The following is an 18,731-nucleotide window of genomic DNA, read 5'->3' on the forward strand; positions in this document are numbered from 1 at the left end:
AAACTGGACAAGCCGCACCATTGGCAACATTTTTCTGTCACCAGCTAACTACTTAGAACAGAAGGTAACGTACTATATGCAACTTGATGTGATTTGCGGTCAGTGTATAAATCAAAACTCAATATTGGCCTGGCTTGGAGGGATGCGGCTAGGTGGAGGACACGGCCGGGAGTTGCCAGAACAGATGAGCCTGATAAATTTGACAACCCGAGTCGACAAATGTCTACAAAGCATTGCCGTACGTGCTTGCATCAGTTATACGGCAGTTTGATGTAATCCTGTCAAGATAGAGTGCAACATGACCATCCATTCAAAATGCTCGGATGGCGATTTCGAAACCGACTGGTGATAAGTCTATCCCGCACTCTCACCCTGCTACAACCTCTTTTCCACTTACCTTTTCGCTCTCCGAAACGAATCCTCACACCTTAGCGGTTACCTGGCCTACCAAATCGACATGCCGTTCTTGAAACAATTCAACAAACTCACGACCGCAAGGAGTAGCCTTGCAGCGCGTGCAAAGGTATCCCGCCTTCATTGGTATCCAAGCACCAAGACTAACACTCCACCAGGCGCTCAAGGCGCACTTCTCAGAGGGAGTGGATGACATACGCCGCAGGTTGCGTCTGCCTAACAGGAATAGCTTGTCCCGAGCTCCGTGTATTCCCGTGCTTTATGGCGACGACTTCAGATGCACGGTGTGCTCACTGTCCGGCCGATCGCGACGGGTGCCGTCTGTCGGCCGGTATGTGGAGGATATTCCAAGCGGCGAGCTTATTTTCCGAGACGAGTTAGTTGCGGACCCGAATCCAGCGCCGAGACCGAGACAGGTTTTTCCCAACGGGGTTCGACTTATCAGTTGGTGTCAGGTTAGGTGAAATATTTCTGACCTGTAGCAGTTGTACGAGGACGTCCCACTGGAGGAAGTCATATTAAGAAGCGAGCGACGCGTTATCTTATCTGACATTGTACGTCCTTTTGGGCACGTTGGTAACTATAGCTAACGTTACATAGCTTTTCAAGAACGTCCCTGACGACGAACCAGACGAAACACCCAGCCCAGGTCTCGACTCACGAACCGAACAAGTCTTGACATCAGATACGGCGACACTTCGAGACCGAGTATGCCAATAGTCTCTATTCATTTAGCAATGCTAACATTCTTCAGAATAAACTCTCACAAAGTTCATTGTGGGATACTTTCTTTCTGGCTATCTTCCACGACCGGCTAGACAAAGCCACGCCACGCTCCACAGATACTAACTAACCTTCGGGCCACTCGCGACAGGCCAATGGCAGTCCGCATTCCAGTTTCTGCATGATCGCCGGCCAACAGTTCGGTATAAATGTTTACATAAGTTTCCTTTGTCCATTCTCGATCCGCGTGTGCGGCAGTAGAGCGAGCATTTAGTCATCCCACTTCCACGAAATGCGGCAATTTGACTGTCTGCAATAATCATATTAATCACTGACAGAATTTCAGCATTTGTTTCTGAATCCGAGACACCATCTTTCCTGACGAGACATTGTAAGAGATATATTATGAACGGCATCAGTTTGTTTGGGCTTGGTTGCTCGTCTATTTGAGTCTATCTTATTGCCGCTTCGTCTAGGCATTTTATATCGTGCACATTCGAACGAAAGGAACTACGTGGCATGTTTTGTTGCTGTTGGCTCCGCATAGGTTGTCTGGCAGCACGTGCGTGCGGTTGGCGATACGCCTGGCATAGGCCGGGAAAGTGCACTAGCATGTGGTTAAGCAATCTTACTATTCTTTGGAGGATTACGTGCAAATTCTTGGTCGTTGTGTTCAGTTTTCTGAGTACACTGTGTTTCGTTGAATGGTTCTGGCGTAGTGAATATCTTGGCTGTTGCCGAGGAATATTAATAGATACATGATATTTTCCATAGTTTATCATACGAGATTAGTCATTTGGCTTTATATGCGTATGGTCTGCTGTGACCGACGTAATCTACGAGTCTAATTGCCGTTGACACATGCGCGTGATTGGATATGGGATCTAATTCATAGTTCATCATATTCACTAATTGGCCGATATAACAATTGAGTTTCGATGTGAACCTCTCAAACGTCATCGATGACGTTGTACCGATTACACATTTTTAAGTGTCTTGTGTAATAGATTAGCGCTGACGGGAGTGCGGCTCAATTTATGACGATGGGGAGACACAATGGCACTCACGTTCTCTTACCTCCTCGTTCGTCAACTCCATAACACGCGATCGGTAGTTGCTACAATCTGGGCATCAGCATGTACGCGGTCTATAGGCGGTCGTTTAGCGTGATGCCAGGCTCGGTCGTGCGCGCAAGAACACCCCCATGTGCTGCGCAAGCTCTTGTGCATCGTATTCCATGCCGACACTTTGTGCTTCCGTATAGGAAGATTGTGGAAAGCACCGGAATTATCGATACTTCTGATGACGAAGGACTATTATATTTTGACAGTAAGTTTGTGCCATGCTCATTTGTGATTCACAGCTGAGTGTCGTAGATCTTGCGCCGCTGCAATACAACATTTGGGATCTACAACACCTTCTAACCCGCTTCATACTCCGGGAGAATGCCTCTTCGACACTACAATATATCAAAGAAAAAGCTGTACCGCCGAATCTCCCAATTGAAGTCGAGCAAATCATTCCCCGCAGCAAAGAAGGCGGCGCGATCGTCAAGTTTCGCAAGAAAGGTCAAATCAGCGACGACGAAATTGAAAATCAAATGCAAGCATATCTGCAGGAATATGGGGCCAAGCCGTGGTTCAACCCCTTTCGACCGATTAAGTCGTTTGTTATCAAGGGTGTGCCTTGGATTGAAGATCTCCATCGGTTTCCTTCCAGTCGGCTACGAGTTGAATTTGAGGGACCCGACGTAGATCAGGAGACGTTATATTTCTATTTTAGACGGTATGGTCTTATTCGGGATATTACTCCGCCTTCATCCACGTCAAAGGATTTGCCGAGATACGCGACGATCCAGTTCGTCTCCGTTCGTGGGGCTGCAATAGCACGAACATGTTTGTATGGTGTTATCGCCAAGAATGGCACGAAATTGCATATCCATTATGAGCCCACGATTCAGAAGCACATATTCCGCGACTGGTTTTTTAATCATCCACGTATCGTCATCCCGGCACTCGCGGCGCTCATAGCTGGGGTAACCGTCATCGTCTTTGATCCTATTCGGACTTGGTTCATCAAGCAGAAAATTACGAAACGTTATTCGTTGTCGAATAATCGGATAGTGAAATGGATCCGCACAACGACGGTGTCGACTATAGATGCTATTATCACGACGGGAAGTTTCGGACGGTTCGGGCTGTCCAAGCAGGTGCAGTCAGATTTGCAGATTGGGTTTTCGGATCGGAGGGACAGTATTGAGCAGCTAAAGATACTGTTGAATGAGACTCCTGAGACGTTTATTGTTGTGCAGGGACCAAGAGGTAGTGGTAAGGCTGAGCTAGTCCGGGATCATGCCATTAAGGATCATCCGAAGTATGCCCATCCACGCTGTTACTGAATGATCGAAGGGAGCTAATGATGACAGTACGTTGATTATCGATTGCCAGAAGCTTACAGAGGCGCGGTCGGACGCGGCGTTTATTAAAGAAATCTCCGGCCAGCTTGGATATTTTCCAGTCTTCCCTTGGATGAATAACATCTCAGCGTTTGTTGATCTGATCGTGCAAGGTATCATCGGCCAAAAGGCCGGCTTCTCTGAGTCAGTCGACTCTCAATTCCAGAACATGCTGGAAAACGCTGCTGCGGCAGTCAAAGAGATCGCTATCGATAACCGGAAGAGGTCCATGAAATCCGCGTCCGTAGGAGGCGCCGTCGACGAGGACTTCTACGAAACTAATCCCAGTGCGAGACCGGTGGTTGTTATTGACCATTATCTTTACCGCGCGGATAAGAAGGAGCCCATGTATCGCGCGCTGGCGGAATGGGCTTCGGTTTTGGTTATGTCGAAGGTTGCACAGGTTGTTTTTATCACTGACGATGTTGGATATGCGAAGTTGCTCCAGGACGCTATACCCACCCAGGTGTTCAACACGATTACTGTAGGAGACGCGACGCCTGAAGTGGCGAGAAAGTTTGTTTTAAGTCAGATTCTAGCCGTGACGGGCGAGCTGGAAGAAGATGTTCCTGAATCGACCCTGAAAGATCTCGACGAAGCCCTCGAGCCCCTAGGTGGGCGAATGACCGATCTTCTTACTCTAGTTCGCCGCATCACTATGGGCGAGAGCAATAGACGTATGAGCTATTCATGCCTATGTATTGACGATTCTAACATATTGACAGATGCGGCGGTCGACATGATTCGGCAGAGCGCTTCTGAGATTATTAAGCGGTTTTTGCGATCGGGGGACAATAAATCGTGGACTTCCGAGCAAGCATGGATTATTGTCAAGTCTTTGGCCAAGGATGAAGATGTAAGCCAATATCCTATTTGTGATGAACCGATGAGAAGCTAACTGCGGTAAGATTCGATATAACGAGTTATTGCTCAACCCTCTGTTCAAAAATAGTCAGGATGTTATCTCCGCGCTAGAACACGCAGAGTTGATCACAATTCTGGAGAAAGATGGACGGCCATATAAAATTAAAGCCGGCCGTCCTATCTACAGGGCTGCTTGTCAAAGGCTTGTGAACGATAAGGGCTTGGCTGCGACATTGGAGATATCGACTTGTACCGCCATATCTGGTCTACTCTCCACATCGATTGTCAAGAACGAAGAAGAGTTGGCGAAGTTGTCCCAGATCGGAGCGTCTAAGTCTGTCGATGTTTCGGAACGGATGAAATACCTGGCGGACGACATTAGAGCAAAGCAAGCTAAGATATCTGAGTACGATAAATTGATGGACAAGCAGAAGAAAGTTTTGGGGACGGAGTACTAGTGGGTTTTTTTGTATATTACACCATTCTCAAGCTACGACAATGTGCATAATTCCGTAATACAACGATTACTTTGTCAAATCGTAACCCGTTCTTATCCGCTCCATGACTTTGGAGGCCTTGACCTCGCCTAACTTGCCGACAACAGCTGCTTCGATCGCGGACCACACGTCGTCGGTAATATCATCGTCAATTTCCATCTCCTCCTCCTCCGCCTCTACCTCTTTCGCGGTTGTCGTGGCACCGGGGGCAACCATAACCATAATGGTAGCCTTGCCCTTATCATCCACAATCTCCCCCACAGTTCGCGTATCCGGCAGCACTTTTCCTTTAACTAGGAACTTCAATTTAGACATTGGTAAACCCGTCTCCTCGACGACTTCAGTCTTGATGGAAAGGATAGTGTCATTGTATGGCGCGTCGAACGACGCCGAAAAGTGTGGCGGCCGGAGGGTCTTTATTGTTAGCGAGGCAGTTTGAATCGATTTCGTTTCAGATTTCAGTTTCTTCTGCTTTGGAACGCGCATATGTGGGAGCAGCACCTATATTTCGTCTTGTCAGTCTCGTCTGGGTTGGGCTGAAATCTTTGAGACTTACCAAGCCAGACCTTGGACCAAGGAGCTTTGGATCGACGGCATAGTCGTCTGGGTGTTGTAGCGGCTGATTTGATAGTAAATGCAGAAAAGCTTTGCAAAATGTCTCTTCGTCTACTGTTGTCATTGCTATTTTGCTGATGTCACGAAGGAAGTAAAATGTGGAAATGCTAGTAATTGAAAGCTTAAGGACTGGGTAGTGCTAAGTTCAGGGGTAAGCACGTCGTTAACAATATGTCCCGCACGTGTTTTGTAATTGTCAATGGTCGCCTTTGGCAACGTTCACATTATATAACTATATCGGCGACAAGATGTACTTCCGAATAATGCCAGTGGCACTGCTGCTGTTTATATCACATGTCTACGCCAACATCGAACAAGTCCGCTTCTTTGCACCATTCACTACATCCAACAAGACGGTATCTAGTACTTCGCCGTCGTCAGTAACACCTCTCGCGCTTTCGCAAAATCCGTCGATAATAAAAATCATACAGCCTAAGTTCGCACCATCTGAGTCGGAGAAGTACGCAACGGAGGAATGGTATCTTTTGACAGATTTGGAAAAGGGGTCATTTTACGAGTTTCGGGTCTGTTGGCCCGCCAATGTGCGTCATTCGAAGTTAGAGGGCAGTTGAGCACCAAATACTGACGACTTAGAATCCATTGGACTTAAAGGTCGGCGTTGTTAAGGCGTCGAAATTGGATCCGACTGACGAGCTTTACGTTGCAGAGGGCGACGCGGATGTCATGTATGCCTATATTAAGTACTCATCGTTTTATTACACCCATATAAAACAACTCATGGAGGCACCGAGGCCAGTTCCATTTGAATTGAGTATGTCCTTATAAATCTTTCAGATCCCTTGGTAGTGTATTGCTAACGAAAACAGTTTTGTCGAGGTGTACGTTATTGGTAGTATTAGGCGATTCCATCGTGATGCAGAGTTTGTTGGTAATTCTGGGTATTGTGGGATGGAAGTACGCATCTGTTTGGTATTATAGGAAGCTACGGCAGTTAGGTCAACGGGAATTGAAAAGTGAATAGGAGTATAAATGGTAGTGTACGATATAGGTGCAAAGGATATTGTGACAAATGCTGAAAACGAAAAATGGAATACCCGCCAGGTTCCAGCGAATATAATACGATCATATTGGTAGCTCCAGCGGAACTTCCGACATGTATTATGATTAGCAAGTCATTATAATTAGACGAATTAGCTGGTGGCCGTTACGAGCAGTCGTCATTGCATAGCCGCGCAATAGCGTCGCTTATACGGCACCAATTGGCGCGCGCGTTAACATTTACAACTCAGCCTATCTGCAACGAGACCTGCTATTTTCCCTGCATCTCGTCTCAGCCCCTAGTATAATCTTGCCCAGGGAATCACGTTTTGTTGACACGGCAGACTTTGCATATCTTCATCCATCTTTCTTTCCTCTTAGTTTTCTAATCCGTTAAAATGGTGAGTTACGCCTATTGTTATTGTTTATATTTTGTGTGTGAACTGGAATTGCGAGGGATGTGTTTGCGACTCGAATGGTCTGACCAACACGACGAGGAACTGCACTGTCGTATGTCGTGCAGGCCTCGATCGAGCAGAGGCTCTGTTTGCTAGATTTATAAGAATTTATTGGATTTATTCATGTTGGATGGCATGATATGTAAAAGTGTTGTGGATCAAGATTTTAGGGTGCCTGAGCGGATTGACGTCATACCTGTTGTTGCGCACATTGCTAATAGTTTTGCAGTCTCGTTCAGGGTATGTTATATCACTTATCACATACTACATCGGTCTAAACATCCAATTCTCGCAATCTCCAAATAAGGGATGATGAACTAATTTGCATCAACAGTGTTGCCGTCAGCAACGATTGCCAAACCGCGTTCCAGGAGCTCAAACTCGGCAAGTCGTTGAAATTCATCATCTTCGCGTTGAACGACAGCAAGACCGAGATCGTGGTTGCCGAGAAGTCGTCGGACCCTTCATATGATGAGTTTATTGCCAACTTGCCCGAGAATGACTGCCGATATGCTGTTTATGATTTTGAGTACGAGTTAGCGGGGAATGAGGGCAAGCGGTACGTAGCTTGAGCTGGTCCGTGTAGACTGTGCGGACTGACTTGTATTTGAAGTTCTAAAATTTGCTTCTTTACCTGGTCGCCTGATAGCGCACCTGTTCGGGTAAGTCTTATGGCCTGTGTCTAATGGAATGAATGGGGACTAATGTACAACAGAGCAAGATGACTTACGCGTCTTCAAAAGACGCTATCCGTCGCTCGCTCAACGGCATAGCTGCTGAGATCCAGGGCACTGACTTCAGCGAGGTCGCGTACGAGAGCGTGCTGGACAAGGTTTCCAAGGGCCCGGGATCGCACTAAGCTGAAGTATTGGTCACGCCGTAATATCCTGTGGTACAGTTAGTGTGGATGATGAGGGGTCGGATATTACGGTTTAATATAGTAGTACAATGTAAAGATATTTATAACAGTTATTGTAAGGACATATTCATTGAATTTAGGACTCTTTCAAATAGTATGGGATTTGTGACGGATGACGATCAAACAATTAGATTCCAATTTCTACAGAGATATGACTGTACAAAATGTCTACATGATGCCAACCACTTTAACCAAAATGCGACCTGACAAAAAAAATGCAAAAAAATCAATTAAGCTTTGGATTAAACCGTTTTCGCAGCGACTCGCCTTTATAATACATCAGCAACGGCAATGGGGTGATTGCCAGCATGATGAACGCTAACAAAGTATTTCCCCACCCATAGCCCAACGTTGCGTACATCTTGGGTCCCGCAAGCGGGAGGACGGCGCCACCTAGACTTCGCACCATTGTTGAAGCCGAGTTTGCCGACGCAGCGTAGATGGTATACGCGTCGACAAGATACGACACGGTTGGCGAGAATGTGGCGAGGATGCCGATCCCGAGGATGAAGGTTCCGATTAACGGCACGATCCAGTGGACTGCGTAGTGCACTGTCCATCCGTAGATCAATAATCCAACAATATCCAGCGGAGCCAGAATTAGTAGTAGTGGCAGCCTGTACTCTGGCTTTTTCTCTCCGGATTTTGCTGCCATGTTAAGGAGGATCCGGTCTGAATATCGGATTACAATCAATATTGACACTAAGCATCCCAGTCCAAGACCGATATATGACAATCCCACGATGTCGGTAGAAAACCCGTACTGTTCCTCGAACACGACTGTGAAAGTCGTGAAGAGGAGGTATAATTGGCCGTAAGTTATCGCGACGTAGATCGACATGATTAACACAATCGGGCTCATAACCAGAAGTTTGCAGGGACGGATAATGTTCTTCAGGAAGAGCGTCACGGGACCGGACAGCCGGTCTTCGTACAAGGTGTGGAGCTTTTCGTTGCCTGTCTCTTTGCGGAGACGATTGGCCTTGACGTGCAGGAGGTAGGGGCCATACGTTTCGGGGAGAAAGAAGAACACAACAATTGTCATCACGCCGGATAAAATGCCGATGACTCTGAACACCCAGCGCCAGGAGATTGCTGACAAAAAACCTCCGATCACTGGCCCAATAGCTGGGCCTAGGAATAATCAGTCAAAAATGTTAACCCCCAACACAAAACCACGACAACGACGTACCCATCACTGGACCCAGAATATAGAGCGACATGTACTTGCCGCGCTTCTCAATAGGGATGACGTCAACGACTGAGCCGCTGCCGAGGGCGATTGACGTGCTGCCGACAAGACCGCTGAGAAAGCGGAGGACAAACATCGACGCAAAATTGTTGCACTCGCCAGCACCGATCGTGAAGGCAGTGAACATGAAAGTCGACACTTTGTACACGATCGACCGGCCATACATTTCTGAGAGGGGTGCAACCACGAGCGGGCCAAGGGCAAAGCCAAGTATGTAGATTGACACAACAAAAGACGCAAGGGTGGAGTTTGACTCGTTGAACTCCTCCATCAGACTTGGCACACCGGGCGCGAACATAGATGATGCGAGTGGACTGGACCTCAACGTCAGAACAATTGGAATAACTATAGAATAATGAGGGCGTACACGATAAATGTGAGAGATGAGACCGTTATGAGAATCGCAATCTTTTTGCTAAACTTGAAGTTCATCGGATTTGTGGGGTCGCCTGGCCCGTCCCAGGTGACGAGGTTCGCGTCTTCTGGCTCTGGAGGTCGCGACGAATCCTTTGAAACTGATTCTTTTTGGGATTCGAGGTCTGTCAACGATGGGGCCGATGATGACGTGACTTTTTCGTTGACGATGGCGAATTCTTTCTCTGTCGAGGACGCGTCCAAGGACGACGGCAGGTCGATGACCGTGTCGTCGGTCAGTGCCGACGTGTTGATGTTCGTCGACATTGCTGCCAATGACAATATCGAGCCAGGCACAGACACAGACACAGACACAGACAGAAGTACAAGAACAGGAACAGGCACAGCAGAATGCCGTCTTTAAGGCACCTACACTTCTATCGCATTGCCCATGGTCGGTCCGTGCCGACGAGGGACCAGAAGTGGGTGCAGGATGCGGCGCGTGGTCAAGCATATCGGCACATCCTACACCGTCCAAACCTGGCCATAAATTAGTCTTGAACAGGTCAGTACTCGGTTTGCAATAATTTGCTACAATTCACCCTGACCCGCGATAGAAAATGGATGCTCCAGGGGAAGCGCCGCACGGGAAATCACCGCCGACCTCAGACTGATAAGTGTGGCGAGGGCCGGCGTTTCGGCGATTCGATCGGCGTTAGTGGCTCGCCTTAGCACCGAAGATACGACATCGCGATATTGCACAAACTCAAGTAACAGTCAGCTTATGTCCGCTATTTATCGTGCGTTTGTACTTACTGAACTGGAAATGGGTGGGAACAAAGATTAAATCGATTCCAGGATCTCAGCGGTCTAACCAGCTTTTTCATTACAGCTACTACAACTCATACCGAATACTTTATTGTAGAGTATTACAGGGCCTTGCCCACCACAGCTTATTATTTATGTCACGTTGTGTCCTGTTCTGACTGGAGTAGGCCAGGACAGCTCTCGCATAATGGATCTCTGAATCAACACGGTGTCGGCAACACTAGTTGTCAAAACGCAGCTTCGAAAGACCGAGAAAATGAGAAACCACAACTCAAAGAAACACTGCTCATACAAAGCATATACATGAAAGTCATCTCATTCGCTTCCGACGTTTTTTTACTTCCGCTGCATTACAACGCATTTGCACTAAGATGGCCGATCGCAAATGATACTGCCTCGTTATCCTCCAACTGGTCAATCTCGGCTGCGGATTTCAAAGCGCGCAGGCCCTACAAGTCATCAGCACAAGAACGATACCAACTTGAGTTCAGAGTCCAATATTTACTTATGAAGACGGTAATGTACCATCTTGAAATGGCCCCTCGACGCCGTCGGGGAGGTTGGTTTTTGTTATGTGACGGTTGAATTCCTGAAACCACGATTAGTACCATGTAACCAGCAAGGATAGGATCAAGCAGTGCACTACACGTACGATTGCTTGCTGCCTGGAAGATTCAAGGACTGAATCCACGTATGGTTCTTTGCCTCCTGGAAGCTTCAATGGCGGAAGCCCTGTGCAGAGATGTGACACAAGTGTGGTCGTTGTCTCAATCTGACGTCTCATATTTAGTTCTAGGCTGATGGTTCGTTGATCCATGCGATCAACCTTAGCTTTCAGTGTTTCAAGCTCAGCGTTCATCTGTTCGAAGGATTGTCTGTCATCCATCACTGTATCAGCCGAAGATATATCGTCCAGGGCCGCAGTGATATCGTCCAGGTCCAAATCCATATCTGTTACATAGAGTGCGTATGATATGAGTTCAAACTGTGTCCACGAAGAAGTCAGGGCGACATGGAGAAAAGGACCAAGAAAAGAGACCTAGAATTCACCACTAAAGGACAACAAAGATGTGATATGTCTTCTTGTGCAACTCTTGTCAGGGTTGGGGCATCCGGGCTGATTGTTTCCTATGCACCAGCCCAGCCAATTTTCAATCTTTGTCCAATTGCGTCCATCTTGCCCGTTAGAGACGCTTACGCAAGGTTGAGGATGATTTACCGTAATTTACTCCACAAGATCCAAGGTTCATAGAGAACAGTTATCAATTAAAGCTACAGCTACCCCGGAAGCTTTGAGAAAATAATGCTCGGGCGGACCTCGGAACTTCTACCTGGGAGAGATAAAAGCGTCGAACACTTATTGCTTTACACTATGTAGGATTGACAAACGTAGTGGCTCAGTCATAGCCTGACTGCACCCGCTTTGCTCTGATCCGTTCAAGCAAGGATATTCTGCTGCAGATGTCGATCGCTCCGAAGTTGGCACCCAGTCGACTCAGTCAGAGTAAGGCTGTTATCTTAGTTAAATGGTAACTATTCGTCCGACAGAAGAGCGAAGTCCAAATATTCTCCGTGACAACTCCAGATTATGCAGAAATCCGCGGTTGTGCGGTCCCTGATTGACAATAACCGTTCGTACGATGACTGCTATGACTGCGGAGTCTGTGGCGAAGAGCGGCAGGATGCAAGGTATCTTACAAAGTCCATAGACAATAACTTTTTGACTTATATATAAAGCTGTAGACGACGTTCAGCCCACCACGACACGGCGACACGGTGTTATCGGATCTGAACCCTTAGAATTTGTCCTGCCAACGTAAGTTGATGTGAGCGCCGCATCATCGACCCCGAACAACTTCGCCAGTCCGTCACAGCTCGTCTCGTTATTCAAGCCATAGACATTCTATAGTGCCAGTAGCTATTATTACTTGCCGTTACATTATTGGATCCCTGTTTCGATGGTAAGCTCACCTGTGATCTCATCATGCGCAATATCTAACTATCTCAGTTTGGCGGCTACTATGACGATGAGGACGGCCATGGCGGGGGCGCGGGCGCAGGCATGAATCCAGCCGATATCTGGCGGGCGATGAGCGGTGGTCGTACAGGTTACGGCGCCTACGACCCTCACCAGAAATTCTCTGAATACTTTCGATGCTATCCCGTGGTGATGATGCCCGGGACGGAACGGGACAATCTGAACTACGGTGGCAAGATCATTTTACCGCCTAGCGCGCTGAATAAACTTACGCGCCTGAATATATCGTATCCGATGCTTTTTGAGCTTACGAATGAAGAGTTGGAACTTAAGTCCCATGCGGGCGTATTGGAGTTCATTGCGGAGGAAGGACGAGTGTATTTGCCGCAGTGGATGATGGAGCGGCTGGCGTTGCAGCCCGGTTCGCTAGTTGTGATCACGTCTACGAATTTACCGCAGGGATCGTTCGTCAAGATTGAACCCCAGTCTCCTGATTTTCTCGACATCTCAGATCCCAAAGCCGTGCTGGAAAACGCGCTGAGGAACTTTACGACATTAACCGTCGACGATGTGTTTGAGATTAAATATAACAACAAGATATACCGGATCCGCGTGCTGGAGATCAAGCCGTCAAGCAAGACGGGTATTTCGGTCGTCGAGACGGATCTCGAGGTTGATTTTGCTCCGCCGGTTGGCTACGTCGAGCCTTCGGTCCGAGGAACGTCAACGCCCCAGTCGATGGGTTCAGGTTCGCTTGTGCCGACTCCGGACGGACACAGTATGGCGTCTTTGATTAACTACAGACAGCTCGCGAGTGCGTCGGGGTCTACCGCATCGTTGCCGAACGTGGCTGCGTCGGCGGGGCATCGTCTTTCTGGACGGCCTGTCTCGAGTCGGACAAGTACACCGGCGGGAGGACAGGTTGCCGTGCCGTCATTGTCTGATACGCTATCGAAGGGCAGTGAGTTTGCGGTGTCGAAGAATAAGAGTGATGTGCGGGCGATTCCATCACCGTTGAGGTTGCCGTTTGGACAACTGTTCTTTGGATATCCCGTGGTGCCCGTGAAGGCAAAGAGTTAGGCTGTTCTAGACACGATTTTTGCCCGGGACTCCTTTATTTTTGTCTATTGTAAATAAATAATTTGACGGTTTTGACTGGCTATCTGGTGTAGAAAGATTGTAGCTTGCGCAAATGGCCCTTGTATAGTTATGGCTCAATTAATGCATCGCATTGTTGGAAGTCGCCTTCATCCGTTGTTTGCCAACGAGCGGTGGCTAGGGTTATTCTTCCGCATATTGATGTCCAAAACAAACCGAGCCTTGTTCAACCGAAATTGCCGACGTCACAATCTGGGGTAAGCTCAATGAAGCAGGCCAGTTATGGCGTAATGCTGACGGATTGTGTGCATAATTAACAGAGGCTGTCTCGAAACTTCTAGTGTCTGCACAAGTGTCGCAGAACCCACACAAATGCGCAGGATCGATGGGAGGTTACCCTGCCCGAGTTCACGCATCCGAACAATTTTTTAGGCGGGCAGCTCCACCAAGACCAGCCTGACGCTCACCAGAACACTCCTCACTTCTGCTGTCATCGCATATTACCCATTAACAATGAACCGCCTCGTCGCCAGATCGTCGTCCTCCTCTGTCGGTCCGTTACTCGGCACAGCCAAGCGCGTGTTGCCTGCTTCTGCGTCACTGCCGTCTGCCAGCAGGTACTTCTCCCACAAAGACCTCAAGTTCGGCGTCGAGGGTCGCGCTGCCCTTCTCAATGGTGTCGAAATTCTTGCCCGCGCGGTTGCAGTCACTCTCGGGCCCAAGGGCCGCAATGTGCTCATCGAGCAGAGCTTCGGCTCGCCCAAGATCACCAAGGACGGTGTCACTGTCGCCAAGGTAAGTCGATGCAAATGCCGGCCAGTCAATTGAACTTACTAACCCATTTTGACAGAGCGTCGTATTGAAGGACAAGTTTGAGAATCTCGGAGCGAAGCTGCTCCAGGACGTCGCATCCAAGACTAACGAGATTGCCGGCGATGGTACCACAACAGCCACCGTCCTCGCCCGTGCAATCTTTACCGAGTCGGTTAAGAACGTTGCGGCCGGCTGCAATCCCATGGACCTCCGCCGCGGCACCCAGGCTGCCGTCGACAGGGTTGTCGAATTCCTCCAGAAGAACAAGCGCGAGATCACGACATCCGAGGAGATCGCCCAGGTTGCGACCATCTCCGCCAACGGCGACACCCACATCGGTAAGCTCATTGCCAATGCCATGGAAAAGGTTGGCAAAGAGGGAGTTATCACTGTCAAGGAGGGCAAGACCATCGAGGATGAGCTCGAGATCACCGAGGGCATGCGATTTGACCGCGGTTTCATTTCGCCTTACTTCATCACTGACGTCAAGACCGGCAAGGTCGAGTTCGAGCGGCCCCTGATCCTCCTTTCCGAGAAGAAGATTTCTGCTCTCCAGGACATCATCCCGTCCCTCGAGATCTCCAACAAGCTCCGTCGTCCGCTTTTGATCATCGCCGAGGACATTGATGGTGAGGCGCTCGCGGCGTGCATCCTGAACAAACTCCGTGGCCAGGTCCAGGTCGCGGCTGTCAAGGCCCCGGGCTTCGGCGACAACCGCAAGAGCATCCTTGGCGATATCGCCATCTTGACTGGAGGTACTGTCTTCACTGAGGAGCTTGATATCAAGCTCGAGAATGCTTCGCCCGATCTTCTCGGCTCTTCAGGCTCCATCACCGTCACGAAGGAGGACACTATCATTCTCAACGGCGAGGGTGACAAGGATAACATCATGCAGCGGTGCGAGCAGATCCGCGGAACCATGGCCGACGCCACCACTTCCGAGTACGAGAAGGAGAAGCTCCAAGAGCGTCTCGCCAAGCTATCCGGCGGAGTTGCTGTTATCAAGGTCGGAGGCTCTTCCGAGGTCGAAGTCGGGGAGAAAAAAGACCGCTTCGTCGACGCCCTCAATGCGACCAGGGCTGCGGTTGAGGAAGGCATCCTCCCCGGCGGCGGTACCGCTCTCCTCAAGGCCTCCCGTGCCCTTGCCGACGTTCCGGCTTCCAACTTTGACCAGTCTCTGGGCGTGTCCATCGTCAAGTCGGCCATCACAAAGCCCGCCAGAACGATCGTGGAGAATGCAGGTGGTGAGGGCTCTGTCGTCGTCGGCAAGCTCGTTGACGAGTTTGGCGATGATTTCAACAAAGGCTTTGACGCTGCGAAGGGCGAGTTCACCGACATGGTTGCTTCTGGTATCATTGACCCGTTCAAGGTTGTCCGAACAGCGTTAATTGACGCGTCCGGCGTTGCTTCGTTGCTCGGTACTACTGAGTGCACCATCGTCGAGGTTCCGGAGGAGAAGGCAGCTGCTGGCCCTCCTGCCGGTATGGGAGGCATGGGCGGAATGGGCGGCATGGGCGGCATGGGTTTTTAAGATGTTAGAAAGGCGTTTAGAAAATAATGACGACGAAATTGGACGTAAAAGTCGATCGTAGTATATACCATCTCACTCTCCATTTTGTATCTAGTATATAGTTTTGCACGGTCTTGTATATGTAACATCTTAATGTATAGTTCAAAGTATAGCTACCACTCAACGGCATTGGGTCGAGGGCAGCGAAATTATTGGCAGATGATAATCGGCAATACATCGGTCTCGTTTGTAGTCTGTCTGATCTCGACTGTGTCGTAAACTAAATGCATTGACCATAAACTCGTTGACCCCAACTGAATAACCTGGAATTCTTGATTTCCGCCATCAAAGGGCTCAGTCAGTTTGTTAATCAGATTGAGCTTTACGTTCCAGCTCGTTGGACCTCACTAGCTGCCGCGTTGGTCAATCGAGTAGGTAGTTCGTTGTTGCATAGTCTCATGAGCAGACCTGATAGAGACTGGCCAGTTCCATGTTCGCCTTGCCTATACTATCCCATATAATTATCGGCTGCATTTTGCTTTGCCGATACTATCCCCGATATCACCAAATCGTGACCATATGTTATCGTGGGTCAGCCCTATCTACGGAAGTATGGATCAGGTAGTCTGAATTCAAATCTTGATTAACCACGCGTTGCAAAAATGTGGCCGCTGCTCACCACAACATGTATGTTTACTGCGAACCATCAGCTTACAACGCGTGCGTTTCCACAGCAACGGAGCGGTGTGCGCCACACGAGCCATTCTGAACTCACGATGACGCATTCGGTCAGTTGGCCCAGCCACGTTGGCCAGGCGAGTCCAGCCACGCCCCGCCCACACCGACACAAACGCGCCTTCAGATTTCCGCCGCCGCCCTTCCCGCTCTTCTCACAAAACATCCCACCCATCCAACACCACGTCACGTTTCATTCGACTCGACAGCACACAGCTTCGGCACAGACTTATCTAATAATAGCCAGGACCAAGGAAATATGTCTGGTGGAAAAGGAAAATCGCATGGTGGAAAGGGCGGGGCTAAGGAGGGACGTTCGCAGATTTCGCATTCCGCTCGCGCTGGGTTGCAGGTGAGTGTTTCGTTTTCAAATATGGCAGTAACGTGTGACGCCGGTCTGCAATGAGTGTGATTTATCTGGGCAATGGCCCGGTCTTTGGTGGGATTATGGTACATTGTCTGTGGTCTGCCTGTTGTGATGGATGGAATCAGACGCGTCGCGAGGCAACAATGCGATGGGCGAATTATGAAAAGGAGGTCGTGAAGATACCATGGAGTCATATATGCAGCTGCTACCAGCCTTGTTATGATATATGCTAACGTCGCTACAGTTCCCCTGCGGCAGAGTGAAGCGATTTCTCAAGACCAACACCCAGAACAAAATGCGCGTAGGCGCAAAAGGTAATTTCTCTACTCAAACTCTTCTGTCTGCAGCTTCATTAACAATCACAGCCGCGGTCTACGTGACAGCAGTGCTAGAATACCTAACCGCTGAAGTCCTCGAACTAGCTGGCAACGCGGCCAAGGATTTGAAAGTCAAGCGTATCACTCCCCGCCACTTGCAGCTCGCTATCCGTGGCGATGAGGAACTTGACACGTTGATTAAGGCCACGATCGCGTTTGGTGGTGTGTTGCCGCATATCAACAAGGCCTTGTTGAAGGTTGAGAAGAAGAAGAAGTAGATCTTTCCTGTGCGCGGTATAGGATTGGTTGGTAGATGTATTTTTATGTGTATTAGTATTATTCTTGTATTTTTGTCTTTTGTTGGAATATGACTTTCGGGGATTGATAGTAATAGGATAGTGATTGCGATGGTATGTATTTTAAGCTTTTTAAATATTGCAAGCTAGTTGTGTTGAATATCACGAAATATATCAGTCATAACGCAGATGCGCTATTTTGGACAATACCAATTAAGTCGTTGACTGGAATATACTCCATTGCAGCAGCTACTACGACAGCTGAACGTATCGCCATCATAGTGACCAGATGAGCAGCGAGCGACCGTTGCCTTTCCCCTTACCCGATGCTGTCACACCACCCGTAAAAACATGCATCAGAATTGTAATATATACTGATATGGCTACATACAATTACAGATCCCCTGTCGGCTTGCTTTTAAACTTGCGTCCACTCCGATCCGCAGGCCGATACATCAACTGGGAGCCGTACAGGAGGACACTAAACACTTCGAATTTGGGGTCGCCAACTTCGTCAGCTTCTCTATCCCGGACCATCTGGTCTGATTCCTCTTCAAACCGCTTCTCTGTTCCCGGTTTGCGTACACCGATTCGGAAGACCGTATGTTCTTTCGGGAGGATACGTAGTGCGTTTGATTTCGTTACGACGACGAACGCGGATCGGGTGTCGCGCAGGATGATACCTTCTAATCTAACTCTCGACACGCATTTACTCCTAGTCACGACCACGTACGCGCCATGAAAATCCGCGCTCGAAAGTTTTGCCGCGAGAGATTGAAACTGGCCATGTGTCGTTGGCGGCGTGGACGCGGATGTGAGGCCGAGCAACTCGGCCGCGTAGGACTGCCATAGCTTGTACAACTCGACGTAGATCCTGAAATTCGCAGCCTCGGGCCCCAGGTCGAATAATTTCTGGCGCTTTTTCTCCGCGGAGGAAAGGGGTTTTGGCCGATGAATTACAACACCATCGCCCGTCTCGTCGACCAGTGCGTCTTCGCCATCCGAGCCGTAGTCGAGCACGTCGGACTGTGCTAGTGAGATGAGGTGTTGTCGGTCGGTCGCGGATTCGAGAAATTTCTTTGCCCGTTTGGAGCGGCGTTTACGAAGTGCAGATGCATTGCGGATTGTTGATTTTATCATCTCGTCTGCAGTACGCACACCTTGGTCGTCAGGCACTGGAGGTGCTTTCGCCGATTGTCGTTTCGAATTCGGTTTCGCAGATTCTGCTGTCGTTTTGTT

General features: G+C 48.9%; 10 protein-coding genes across 10 annotated transcripts; 6 read left to right on the top strand and 4 right to left on the bottom strand.

The window, feature by feature from the left end:
• Positions 1-364: 364 nt before the first annotated feature.
• On the top strand, positions 365-1,428 carry POJ06DRAFT_17945 (uncharacterized protein). The gene is made up of 5 exons (XM_056184738.1): positions 365-523; positions 573-845; positions 900-968; positions 1,015-1,122; positions 1,169-1,428. The coding sequence occupies exons 1-5, from the start codon at positions 458-460 to the stop codon at positions 1,265-1,267; spliced, it is 615 nt and encodes a 204-aa protein (XP_056047774.1). The 5' UTR covers positions 365-457; the 3' UTR covers positions 1,268-1,428.
• A 798-nt stretch (positions 1,429-2,226) lies between these two features.
• POJ06DRAFT_244235 (RNA12 protein-domain-containing protein) lies at positions 2,227-4,932 on the top strand. The gene is made up of 5 exons (XM_056186474.1): positions 2,227-2,466; positions 2,514-3,510; positions 3,563-4,269; positions 4,318-4,448; positions 4,501-4,932. Exons 1-5 carry the CDS (start codon positions 2,274-2,276, stop codon positions 4,912-4,914), a joined length of 2,442 nt encoding a protein of 813 aa, XP_056047775.1. The 5' UTR covers positions 2,227-2,273; the 3' UTR covers positions 4,915-4,932.
• On the bottom strand, positions 4,933-5,689 carry POJ06DRAFT_205379 (uncharacterized protein). Its single transcript, XM_056185356.1, has 2 exons — positions 5,510-5,689; positions 4,933-5,454 (listed from the first exon to the last, which is right to left on the bottom strand). The coding sequence occupies exons 1-2, from the start codon at positions 5,630-5,632 to the stop codon at positions 4,981-4,983; spliced, it is 597 nt and encodes a 198-aa protein (XP_056047776.1). The 5' UTR covers positions 5,633-5,689; the 3' UTR covers positions 4,933-4,980.
• A 127-nt stretch (positions 5,690-5,816) lies between these two features.
• On the top strand, positions 5,817-7,884 carry POJ06DRAFT_191319 (uncharacterized protein; the record flags this gene model as incomplete). Its single annotated transcript, XM_056184840.1, has 6 exons — positions 5,817-6,110; positions 6,163-6,340; positions 6,396-6,483; positions 7,360-7,584; positions 7,639-7,687; positions 7,741-7,884. The coding sequence occupies 6 exons, from the start codon at positions 5,817-5,819 to the stop codon at positions 7,882-7,884; spliced, it is 978 nt and encodes a 325-aa protein (XP_056047777.1).
• A 211-nt stretch (positions 7,885-8,095) lies between these two features.
• Positions 8,096-10,172, bottom strand: POJ06DRAFT_272941 (major facilitator superfamily domain-containing protein). The gene is made up of 3 exons (XM_056189575.1): positions 9,564-10,172; positions 9,137-9,510; positions 8,096-9,078 (listed from the first exon to the last, which is right to left on the bottom strand). Exons 1-3 carry the CDS (start codon positions 9,875-9,877, stop codon positions 8,171-8,173), a joined length of 1,596 nt encoding a protein of 531 aa, XP_056047778.1. The 5' UTR covers positions 9,878-10,172; the 3' UTR covers positions 8,096-8,170.
• Positions 10,173-10,728: 556 nt separating this feature from the next.
• On the bottom strand, positions 10,729-11,327 carry POJ06DRAFT_265155 (uncharacterized protein; the record flags this gene model as incomplete). Its single annotated transcript, XM_056189052.1, has 2 exons — positions 10,729-10,827; positions 11,031-11,327. The coding sequence occupies 2 exons, from the start codon at positions 11,325-11,327 to the stop codon at positions 10,729-10,731; spliced, it is 396 nt and encodes a 131-aa protein (XP_056047779.1).
• Positions 11,328-12,336: 1,009 nt separating this feature from the next.
• On the top strand, positions 12,337-13,436 carry POJ06DRAFT_265156 (ubiquitin fusion degradation protein UFD1-domain-containing protein; the record flags this gene model as incomplete). The annotated part of the gene is made up of 2 exons (XM_056189053.1): positions 12,337-12,339; positions 12,387-13,436. The coding sequence occupies 2 exons, from the start codon at positions 12,337-12,339 to the stop codon at positions 13,434-13,436; spliced, it is 1,053 nt and encodes a 350-aa protein (XP_056047780.1).
• Positions 13,437-13,869: 433 nt separating this feature from the next.
• POJ06DRAFT_18093 (chaperonin Cpn60/TCP-1 family) lies at positions 13,870-15,806 on the top strand. Its single transcript, XM_056184746.1, has 2 exons — positions 13,870-14,249; positions 14,305-15,806. Exons 1-2 carry the CDS (start codon positions 13,968-13,970, stop codon positions 15,796-15,798), a joined length of 1,776 nt encoding a protein of 591 aa, XP_056047781.1. The 5' UTR covers positions 13,870-13,967; the 3' UTR covers positions 15,799-15,806.
• A 965-nt stretch (positions 15,807-16,771) lies between these two features.
• On the top strand, positions 16,772-17,474 carry POJ06DRAFT_265158 (histone-fold-containing protein; the record flags this gene model as incomplete). Its single annotated transcript, XM_056189054.1, has 3 exons — positions 16,772-16,864; positions 17,124-17,193; positions 17,245-17,474. 3 exons carry the CDS (start codon positions 16,772-16,774, stop codon positions 17,472-17,474), a joined length of 393 nt encoding a protein of 130 aa, XP_056047782.1.
• A 411-nt stretch (positions 17,475-17,885) lies between these two features.
• Positions 17,886-18,353, bottom strand: POJ06DRAFT_177714 (Rof/RNase P-like protein; the record flags this gene model as incomplete). Its single annotated transcript, XM_056184733.1, has 2 exons — positions 17,886-18,010; positions 18,080-18,353. Coding segments are annotated over 2 exons (399 nt in total), but the record flags the coding sequence as incomplete, so codon positions are not given.
• Positions 18,354-18,731: the final 378 nt, after the last annotated feature.

The sequence above is a fragment of the Lipomyces tetrasporus genome (genome assembly GCF_029532465.1).
Source record: "Lipomyces tetrasporus strain NRRL Y-64009 chromosome Unknown POJ06scaffold_1, whole genome shotgun sequence".
NCBI classification, from domain to species: Eukaryota; Fungi; Ascomycota; class Lipomycetes; order Lipomycetales; family Lipomycetaceae; genus Lipomyces; species Lipomyces tetrasporus.